This window comes from Bubalus bubalis, chromosome 9 (assembly GCF_019923935.1).
Source record: "Bubalus bubalis isolate 160015118507 breed Murrah chromosome 9, NDDB_SH_1, whole genome shotgun sequence".
Classification (NCBI taxonomy): Eukaryota; Metazoa; Chordata; class Mammalia; order Artiodactyla; family Bovidae; genus Bubalus; species Bubalus bubalis.
The window spans coordinates 45,409,991-45,421,271 of NC_059165.1; the positions used below are offsets into that span (position 1 = coordinate 45,409,991).

At 48.3% G+C, this 11,281-nt stretch overlaps 1 protein-coding gene across 2 annotated transcripts; it reads right to left on the reverse strand.

Annotated features, from left to right (window-relative positions):
* Window positions 1-2,093: 2,093 nt before the first annotated feature.
* Window positions 2,094-10,837, reverse strand: SAP30L (SAP30 like). Of its 2 annotated transcripts, XM_006072946.4 has the most exons (4): window positions 10,086-10,794; window positions 6,132-6,254; window positions 3,863-3,961; window positions 2,094-2,341 (listed from the first exon to the last, which is right to left on the reverse strand). In XM_006072946.4, the coding sequence occupies exons 1-4, from the start codon at window positions 10,281-10,283 to the stop codon at window positions 2,213-2,215; spliced, it is 549 nt and encodes a 182-aa protein (XP_006073008.1). In that variant the 5' UTR covers window positions 10,284-10,794; the 3' UTR covers window positions 2,094-2,212. The 2 variants fall into 2 exon arrangements, with proteins under 2 accessions (XP_006073008.1, XP_025148150.1); XM_025292365.3 differs by lacking the exon at window positions 3,863-3,961 and having other exon boundaries at window positions 10,086-10,837.
* Between the last annotated feature and the right edge of the window lie 444 nt (window positions 10,838-11,281).

Consider the following 11,281-nt stretch of genomic DNA (forward strand, 5'->3'; position numbering starts at 1 on the left):
TCACATGGGAACGAAAGCACTCTCACAGCCATGCTTGAACAGACGGGACCTAATACCACAGCTTCTTATACAGAAGTGAACTGCTGCCTCTTAACTGGGAACACAGATCTGCTGTTGAAGAAACAGTGACATGACCTACAGGTCCACAATTCTGGCTCAAACATCAGAAAAATACACTTTTTCTCTCAATGAGTTGTGGACATTTCCAGAGAGCAGGTTCCCAATGCCTTAAGCCTATCTGCCCCCAAACTCCAGCCTGACAAGAAAACACTTTCCTGGATAAAGGGGGCTTGGTGTTTGATGCCTTCAAAGCCGTTCTAACTCAGCTCCTCAAGGGAAAATAAAAATCTACTTTAGAGCCTTCTTGATGCCCACACATCAAGAGCCTTCAGCTGTGAGTAGTGAGACTCTTTAAACACCTATTGAATCTGCACAACTGGAAACACGCACAGAGCACCCTGATGTGCCATCCATGGCCAGGTGTATGAAAATAAGATCCACTCAGTCTCAAGTATGCTCTAGGTACATTCATGTATACATATCTTAAAAGGCTGCAACCTGCTAGACATGCATGGTGAACACTGGTGCAAGCTGGGCTGCAGCTGGACACACGGCACTACCGAGCAACAGTGGTGGCCCTAACCGTCCACAGAAAGCACGCTCTGTGGAACTGATACCTCTGGCCGCTCTACCACCCTGCTGGGTGTGTATGTGTTGGGGGTGGTTCTGACTTCTCTGTGTGGGTACTCAGATTAAGTCATCTATGAGACACTAAAACACTCTGCCAGGCTACGCTGTCCAATGCTGCTTCTATTTTTAAGGCTTAAGGAAGAACTCAGAATGAAAACTAAGTTAGAAAGCGGTACCTTTGACCACAATATATGTCAAGGTGGTCAGAAATTAGAATTCAAGTCCTTTCTTCTCTTTTCTTCCCACGCCCTGTCCACATCCTCTGCCCTCCAATACACTGACTAGAAAATTTTGCAAAAGCATACTTTTGGATATAAAGCTTTGTTTTCAAAGGATACTTTGGCTCTGATATAATTAGATAGAGGAATCTGAGGTTTTGAACAACAACAACAACAAAAAAATTAGGTAATTATTAATACTTTAAAAAAAAAACAACAACCCTTTAGCAACTTTCCCCCTAAAAGAGAGGCAAATTGCTCACAAAAATGAACATCAGATGGCACTGACCTGTGTTGCTCAAACCCATGATTTGTTGCTGACCCCCAAAGAGGCCAAAGCTGGTCAGACTTTCTATCCCAGAGCTGGACTTCGGAGCAGAAACCACCCGGTCCTTGGAAGCTTCCTTGTGGTTGTGAATTAAGGATTAGTATTTCTGAAAGCATGAGCCCCAAAGCACTAAACGTCTCCATGTGTCAAAGCATTTCCGGCCCAGGAGAATGAGGTCCCAATACATCACTTGACCCTGAAGCATGAAGCGTGGAGGGGTGCACAACGGGCCATGGCTCCCAGGAGGGGCTCTGCATCAGGGTTTCTGGCACCTCCACAAATACAGCTTGGCACATGAGTCTGCCCTGGAGTCCTGGTCTGACCTGAAACTTCCTGCTGGTGCATCAGGACTTCCTCACGGTCTAGAAGTGAAGTGGTGAGCAACAGCAACAGCAGAGGCCTCGATACCAAGAGGTGGGAAGCCCAAGACTGGCTCTGCTAGTGACAGCTGGATGTGCCAATAAACCCTGCCTGAGTGCCTACTGTGTGCACAGCACAGAGCCAGTGAGGGGCCGGGGTCAAATGATTTGCTGATAAGCGACAAAGCGTGGTGTCTACGTCCCAGGCAGACGTCTGCTCATGCACCTCTCTGCCAGCCGTACCTCGCTGCTGGTCCGGGGCTATACCTCACAAGTGGTCGCGTGGAATTACAAGGTGAATACCAAAATATCTGTCATCCCACACGTCCAGCAGAATTGACTTAATGCTCTGCAGAATGCGGCAATGCACTGTTTTCCTTTCCTTCTTTTTCCGATCTTGTGTTTTTTTTAGTCCGGTAGTTGCCTTAAAAGAAAGTCTGTGTATAAACATGCTGAATCATGAGAATATAATCCTCCTGCCCGAAAAGATTTACAGTATTCATTATTCAAACTTTTTTATTTACAATAAAATTTAACAGTCTTTATGGGCTTAAATGTAGCAGATGTCACCTGTGCATTAAGTATTATACTTCATTCCTTGAAGGTGTGCTTCATCATCACTCAAGCTGTTTGCCACTCTCTGACTTCTGGTCCAGTCTACTCTTGTTACTCTTCACCATGTAGATGAAGTAAGCGAGGGTCTCCTTTTCATTCACAGGTATGTTCCTGAAGTGTCGGCTGACAGTCTATATGGGAGGGAAAAACAGAGCCCATTAAACCATGTTAATAAACCAGGGCCGCGGATTCTCAGTTGTGTAAAAGGGAAACAGCAAGCTGCTTCCAGAGCTGGGAAGGAGTTCTGATTACTGCACAACTCCCTGCAGTGCTCCAGAATGCAGAATGTGAATGCCCTTCTTTCCCAGGCTTAGGGGATTTGGTTTCCAGGCTTCCAAAAGCAACGTTTTAACAGCACTCCCAAGATGCAGTCCTATTTCAGGGGCAGCTAGCCTATCCATCACAGCATAGTCTCAAGGTCATCTCCATGGAGGAGGAGACTGGGACTGCTCTGGGTGACCAGCTGCTACCATAACCTCTTAGGCCCTGGAACTGGGCTGAAAAGTGTCTTTTTAAAATTGTGTCAAATAAACAGCCAACTGAACAGATGTAAGGGCCTGACCCAAAAAATCATCTAAATAGTACGTAACTACCTCTTGAAAGACATCAGATTTGAAGGAAAATTCATATGTATTCCCAATATTTTGATCTATTTCAAGTCCTGAGAATGCAGTCTCCGCTTGCCCCATATCATCCCATCCTTCCCACCAGGGGTGGACACTCGTCTTGAAGTATGAAAGGTTTATGTACTTCTATGTTTTATCTGGATGCTAGCGAAGGAGAGGTTTAAGAAAAAATGATGAATCAGCAATAAAGCTCTCAAGTAAAGATCAAAAACCAACAGGGATGTGAGCCCATAAGGAAATCTCTGAATGGACCAAGGGCTCTAGGACAGATAGATAAAAAGGGAGTCAGAGAATGAAAACTACAGAGTGGCTGTCTTTGAGGGGTAGGAGTGTATTTTTCATCATTTCCAAATTTTCTATAAAAGAGAGAAAAACACATTTAGAAAAGAAGGATGAGAGGATGCCCATATACATACCAATAGGACAGAAGTATCAAGGCAGGCTGTCAGTATATTAAAATAATGGACAATGGAACACCCCCACCCCCATCCCATGCCCTGAACTAGATAAGGACTCAGGGCAGGAGAATACATTCTTGGGCTCTATTCATTATAATAAATACTTCTATTACCAATACCAGAGTAGAAAAAAATCAAGGAAAGAAAACAAAGAAAGAAAAATAGCTCCTACAGAATATGAGTGAAGGTTTAGGGATGATTAATCAGACACACCTCATGTGCAGAATGGAACATATCTGGAAAGAATCTTGCAAAACAAGATTCAAACAAACGAGCAAACAAAAGAACTCTCAGGACTTAGAATCAGGAGTCGTGAGATTCCAAGCTACCAACTTGCTATGTGATTTTAAGCAAGTCCTTTCTTTTTCTCTGTGCCCTGGTTTCTTTTATGGAAATCAGGCCTTTCTAGGTCTAAAGCTGGGGGATTCTAAATTGTGCAAAAGAGGGAAGAGGAAGTTGCTTCCAGAGGTATGGAGGGGTTATGTATAGACACACAGGGAGAATCAAGGTCACGGTCAGCAGCACGGTGCTGGTGCTCCCTCTGTAGAGGGCAAGTCTGTCTACCTACTTCTGCTAACTGGGCCTTATTGAAGCCTGGTCTGGTCTGCAATTTGTAGTGTCGTTTATAACGTCGGAGAGTGTTCACCTGCAGCTGGAACAGATCAACCTAGAGAGAAGAGGAGAAACACATTATCCATCACCTGACCAGCCACGACTCATCAAATGCCCCCAATGTGCCTAGCACTATGCTAGGTAGGGGCGGGGAGGGAGAGGACTACAGACAAGTCTTAGAAGTGGCCCACTGAGGACTAATTACTAGCTGGGAGGACAGAAACAACAGTGGAAGCAGAATTTTGGCCAGGGAGGGGTGGTCCTAGAAGGCTGATGGAGGTGGTGAAGCGTATGCTAAGGACAGGGAGGGTTTCAAAAGGGAGCAAGGGAACAGACAGTAGGGAATTATAGAGAAGGCCATGAGCTCAGAAAGCCAGGGGAGAGACACACGGGCTAGGGGATCAGAGGCACTTATGGTGGGTTTAAAGGGTGAGACTGGGTGGTAGCATGTCTTGACAAGCAAAAGTAGCGATCCTGGTTTGGGGAGGGGGGTGCTATCCCCAGAAGATGAATCTGTGGTGTTTGCAGGAAGACTGACTGGGGTGTGGGGGGATGACAGAGGGAGCTGCTGCAGTGATGATCCAGAAATGAGATGGGAAAGCAGGGGTGCTGATGCTGGAGGGGGCAGCAGGCAAGGAGAGAAAAGGGAGAAACAGACAGACATCCTGGAGGACAGGTTGGAGCTCGGCCCAGAACGGACAGAGGGGCGTGAAGGACAGCTGGACGCACTAGTGTTCTCAGGTAGTTCTCCCCTAGGCCTAGCCTTCGGGTGTGAGGGTCCTTAACCGCCCCCCGCCCAGAGACAGCTCAAAGTACTGCAGCAGATGTACAAATCGGCAGGCTAGGGTCTGGGTCTCTGCAGAAGACTGGGTAACAGAGGGGAAAGGATTCTCCTTTTATTTTTGTCTAATAAAGGAAGAGAGGAAAGCTGCACAGTCATGAAATAGTGAAGGCCCGGAAAGTTGGGCTGCCTTTACCTGCCTCTAAAAGAGATGTTCTTGCTTCAGGCAGGTGGAGAGCACTTAAAAACAAAATGAATGATCAATATGAGGGACCAAAGTCCTTCATTCTTTTCAAACATTCCTCAAATCTTTTTGTGAAAAGCATTTTGATAGTGAATACATCCATTCCTTCATAAAATAATAATAATAATGCTAAAAGCATTAGAAAGATACTGTAAACCAGTGATAGAAAAGGGGACACAGAGAGGGGCAGGAGGAAAGGGCCATATTTTCAAAGATTTTCCTCCGCATCTGCAGACAAAGGCTCGCCTACTCTTTCTATTCCTACACAGTCATTTTCACCCTGAGTGCTAACAGGCGGTTGCCTTATGAAATATTCATGCGTCAAATATTCAATGTACATTATAAATGGTTCTTCTTTTGCTGAGTCTTAAGTGAAAACAATTTAGATAGAAAATTCGATATTCATTCCTGTAACCCTGCTTAATAGACACTGGCACTTTGAAGGGATGGTGGCCTTCTGGTTTGAGAAGTGATGACAATTCTCAGCAGGACAATTCTGTCCCCAGAGGACACCTGCAATGTCTGGAAACACTGGGAGTGGTGGCGTACCTGGCACTTGGTGGGCAGAGGCCAGGGATGCTGCTGAACATTCTACGAGGCACAGGACAGCCGCCACCACAAAGAATTATCTGGCTCCAAATGCCAACAGTGCCACTGTTGAGAAACTCTGTGCCAGTGTAACTGACCTTGGAATAGATCTTTGGGAATAAGCCTGGACCAGGAAGCAGAGAGTGATAGAAAATCCGAGCTGGTGGGACAGGACAATTTACACCTTCATTTCGCAGACCAGGAAACAAAGCGGAAGTGACTTCCCTAATCCATACACACTCAGTCTCCAATTTTAAGGGCAAGACCAAAGTTCTGAAAAACTCAGCACTGTGGTTCTATTTAAGTATTTTTCAGGGGCTTCTTGAAGAAAGGCAGCACAGATACTGAAGAGGGCACTGGACTGGGGCCCCCAAACTGAGTGTGTGGCCCTGAGTGTCTGTGCCTGTCAGTAAAATGGTGGGGTAGTTAGACCAGTTGATTTCAAAGCTTTCAGCCCTCAGATTCCATATTACTATGATGCTATGATTCACTTTTCAGATACACCACAGCAACACAAAGGCGACTAAAATTACTTCTTAAACCAGGCCAGAGGTAAGGATCAGGTCAGAATTCATTCTCCAGCTTTCTCAAGGTGAAGTTTTGGACTTTTACCTCAGGAATGTCAGTGTCATGCTCAGGAGAATCTCCGCCATCGTCACTTGTCTTCCTCTTCCTTTTATTTCGTACACTCTGGATGAAATTTTTGTGGAAATCGCAAATATACAGATGCCTTACCTGATGGGAAGCAAATTAAAGTCAGAGTTGCCAATCCCATGGAAATAGCAACAGGTATCTGTCAAATTATGGGCCTTTCTCCTTTGTGAGGCATTGGAGAGACCACAGGAAGAAACAGACACAAGCCATCATTTCCTCAAAGAGAACACTGATATCACACCGAGCAGTTCATCATAAATCAAGTTCCCCCTGAATGATAAACACAACACATGTGACAGATACTGCTGGAGTGGAGGTCCCTGACCAGAAGGGAGGACCTGCAGGGAGACAGGAAGCATTCTGGGTGGAACAGCCAAGACTGAAGTTTCAAAGGAGGCTGACAGAAGGCGCGAGTGAGGAGGCCCTGAGGAGACTGTGTCACTTACTTCAAAGTGACTGCCTGTGCAGGAGCATCAGGAGAAATGAGGGGGTTTGGGACATGAGAACAGCTTAGACTTTCCTTCAGACAAGACAGTCTCCCCTGTGATGTGACATCTTCAGACCTGTAGGAGTGAGTAACTTACATGGGGCTGGAATGCACTGCCCCTGGGAGCAGGAAAGCGGGCGCTGTGGCAATGATAGGATAGCCGCCATCCTATTTTTCCATTGACAATAGCAACTACTGTACCATGACAACCCTATGAAAAACTATTTCTATGTATCAATTTATAATTCTTGCATCAGCACTCACAGAATCCACAAAGAGAAGCAGAAAGAGGTGCAGAGATTCTCACAAGGTGAAACCACATAAAAGAAGCTGGATACCACTACTGATTTTCTAATGTAGGCTGGAGGCATAATAGTAAGTGAAGGTGGAAGCAGCAGCTAAGATGTGAAGGACGTGTTTTTATTAAGAATATAAGTACCAGGGTTGAGATGGAGGAACCATTCAAGAACCTAACAAACTGAATGCCTGTGTAAATGACTTGGGGTTGTTGACACTGAACCAGCTGTTACACAAATGTTCTTTAGAGACTTCTGAATATGAGTTTATTCCTCAACTGCTTAAAGATAAAAGTAAGCTGATAGGAAACCAGCGTAATTCAGGCCTTTCCATGGAGAAAATAATGGAAACTTTCTTATTCACATGAATCAGCACTTTCACGTGGTTAGATTAGTGAGCCATGAGTGGTTTTACATCTACATTGTGATAGTGTCTTGCAGACAGCAGGTATCCAATAAATGTTGCTGAACCAACACAGGCAGCCCCTTGCATCTAAAAGCAGCTTAGGCCAGTAAAAGCCACATTTACATATGGCTATAAATTTGAATGACTTTGCCAGATTCAACTCCGTCAAAGGACTTTGAGACACAGCACGTGCCACCGTCTCAAAGAATCCCATCCAGCTGATGCATAGAGGACTGGACATGCTTTCATCAGGGAAGAAAGCACATTCACAACATATCCTACATCCTTCATGCTAGCCAGTTTCACAGGTAAGACTAAGCTGGTCTTCAAATTCACAGACTGACAGACTTAGAAAAAGAACAGGCAGAAGGCATGATTCCTAAAGCTGTGACTGGGAGATTTCAGGTCAAGATGCTAGAATAATAGAGTCCTAGATGGAAAAGAACTCAGCATTCACTACTGCAAACCCCCTGGCTCCCATCTCATTTTCTAGAGATGTAAACTGAAGCCACCTTGCGTGAGGAAATGACCTGGCCAAGGTCATCCAGACCTTCTAACCCTGGGCACGTGTCCTTTCCTACTGCAACATCTTCCTTACACTGTACTCCACTTCCACTTTCCTCCAGAAAAAGCAGATATATGTCAATTGGAGTGATGTTTGAAAGCATGTTATATCTTAATAAATCACAGAACACTGCCAGTGTCTATACAGAAGGAGTTAAACTGCCTGAGTTGGATTTAAGGTGCTATTATTTTAAAAGGTTCTCTGCTAGACCCTTTTACAAGATAAATAGTCATTATTCTTCCTTAACCATTTTCAAGTACATATTGGTTTTCTGAAATTTCAAAGCCCAGTGGCCTTTGGGGAGTTGGGGGTGAAGGAAGGAGGGTGATAGAAAAGGCTCTAAGTGTTGTTTGTTTTTTTTTCCTGTTTCACTTTCAGCAACAGCTAAAAATTCTTGTAACACAGCAGTTACTTAGAATTGAATTCATGCCTAAGCCTGTGAGAATGAAATAGAATCCCTTTGAGAAATAATGACTCTACAACACCACCTTGAAACAAACTGTGAGTGAGTGAGTCTGCCTTGAAATCCTACTCCTTCAAAAGCATTACCTTTTGGGGACTCTAGTACTGGGCTCAGGCTACCTCTCTTCCAGACAGTGTGTATCAAAGTCAACCTAGCCCTACACAGGTTTTCCAGAGGGGTCACTGGGAAAATGGAGTCCCAGATGCAGTAATACAATTGTTCAGATGGTGGGTTTAAAAGAACCGGGAATTTCTGTTTCTTAAGGACTGGAAAAAATATTAAGTAAAGACTCCCAACAATCTACACAGAAGGTGGGCAGTGCTTCCATGAGGATGAATCCAGTGCTGTCCTAGAATTGAGCATTTCACTTCCATATTGTCCCATTCCAGACCACCACAGTGGCTAGCCAGTTATTTGCTCTCAGATGAATTCCTTTCATTCATTGATAGAGACTTGTAGTGAGAAAGCCATCAATTCACCCCTAACCACTTAAAAATAGCATCTTTCCATTGAAGAGTTGCAAATATAACAGTTAACTTAAAACAACTGGAAGTGAGAGTAAGAGTGTAGAAGAAAGCACAGGGAAGATATTTTTAATTTTTTATTTATTGAAGACTTAATCAAGGCTTATGTATGAGGCCCAGAGGTAAATCAGACAACAGATTCAAGAAATTAACCAGCCTCTTAGGTGCTGTGTGACTTTGGCACCCTCGCTTCCTATCTCTGGGTCTCAGTTTCCCTTGTAACATCAGAAGTGGAAAAAGTGGGTGTCCTTTCAGTTTAATGAGCAATCTCTGATTTCCCTCCAAAGTGGAGAAATTTTGGTCTTAGAAGAGGCGGTAACCACCTAATCTAGCTGGTTCACCTGGAATTTAATAATACCCCTCCTAACTCATTTCCAGTTCCTAATCACCTGGCAGCCACTTTAGGCTTACAGCAACAGATGTCAAACGAAAAAGTTCTTAATTGGTTGACAATAGGCACATCTTCAGAATTTTTAGAATAGTTAACTACAGTGGTGAAATCGCACCGGAAAAGTTTTCTATTCAAATTTAAATTACCCACCCCCACCGCTCCCCGGGCATTTCTAAAGAAATTAACCCTATAAAAGTGGATTTTCTTCCTTCCAAGTCACGTTGACTGCCTGAGCCACCTCCCAAGACCAGGTCCTGGCCTTATTTCTGCCACATCCTTGAAATCCCATTTCCCCACAGCTGCCTGCTAAGCAGCGAGCTCGGCGACCCTGTGCAGAAGCTGAGGCCGCCGCAGACAGGAAAGGAGCTGCCACCTTTCCTTTTCTGAAGGAATAACAGGGATCCGAGAAGGAGGGAGAAGTTGGAGAAGAGCCGGGTCCCTTCATCACCTGCTCCTCCGTGGGCCAACCAAATGAACCCACCTCTTCCTGCTCCCCTGTCTACACCGATAAAACGCGCTAAAAATTGGTGTCAGATTTTCCCAGGCAGTAACGGTCCTCGGAGCAGCCCCGCCACCAACCTCCCGGATTTGGGCAGAGTCCTAGTTAGAACCCGTCAACGCCGAGCGGCCTCTGCAAGCCCGAGTCCAACTCCTCAATTTGCAGATAAAGGGCGGCGAGGCCCAGGGCGGGGAGGGCCCCCGAGTCCCGCCCGCAGCCCAGGGCAGCGGCCCGAGAGCCGCCCAGCGCGGGGACCCAGCCGGGGGCGGGGGCGGACTCACGCTCTTGTCGATGTCCAGCTTGAGTTTCTTCTGCGAGATGCTCTTCTGGACTCTCTTGCTGAAGGAGGCGTTGCCCGCGGGCCGGACGCAGCGCTCGCCGTCCTCGATGAGGCAGCAGCTCTGGCCGTAGCCCGGGGCGGCGGCGGGGGCGGCGGGGGGCCCTTCGCGGCTGTCCTCCTCGGTGCTAAAGCCGTTCATCTCCTCGCCCCGGGCCGGCCCCTCTGGGGGAAGGTCCCCCGTAGGCCACTCCGCAGCCGCGCTCCCCGCGGGGCAGGTCGCCGAGGCCCCCGCACTCGAGGGTCCCAGAGTCCGTCTTCAGCCGAGGCGCTGCCCGGCCCCGTGCCCGGGAGGCCCGGCTCCGCTCCGCCGCGCTCCGGCTCCTTCGGTTCCCGGCCCGCGTCTCCACCAAGCCCCTTCCTCCCTGCTCGCGGCCCCGGGGTCGTCTCCCGCGGCTTGCAGGGCCCCGCCGGGAGTCACCCTGAGGCGCCTTCTGCCGGGGGCCCTGAACCGTTACCCTTCGGCGGGGACGTCCAGGAGGGCGTCCCAGGAAGCAGCAGCTCCCCGAGGGCTCCGGGCCCGGGTTGCCAAAGGGTTCTGAGGGCCCCCGCCGGCTCCCGCCTTCTTTCGGCTGCCGGGCAAACTCGCCGCCGGGCAGCTCCCCCGGGGTGGCGCGGCCTCCCCGCGCGGGGCCCGGCCTCGAACCCGCGGCGCCCGGGCCCCGCGGCTCCTCCGGCCCGCCCCACCCCTGCAGCCGCTCGGCTGCGCCCCGAGTCCCGAGGCAGCCCCTGGGCAGCCCGGCCGCCGCCCGCCCAACGCTCCGCACCACAACAGTTCGCTCCCCCCGCCCCCCCGCCCTCCGCGGGACAGCGGAAGTCCCGCCTCCGCGAGCTCATTGGCAGTCTTTCCTCTATGGGCGGGGCCTCCGCCGCCGCTGGCACGTCCCATTGGGCGCCATCGCCGCCAGTCCCCGGCGCTTGGCTACTTCCTGGACTCTGCTGGGATGGGTTCAAAGTAGAGAAAGTGGAAGAGGGAAGAGTTCCCCGGGTGAGGGAGACGAACCGGGCCGCAGACTTTCCGGGCTCTGGGAGGGATGGTTAGCGGGGTCCCGGCTGGACGGAGGACCCGACTCCGGGGACAGAGGATCACCTTCGGGGGACAGAAGTACAGACGTGGGCGGAGGCGCAGAGGGACAGTTA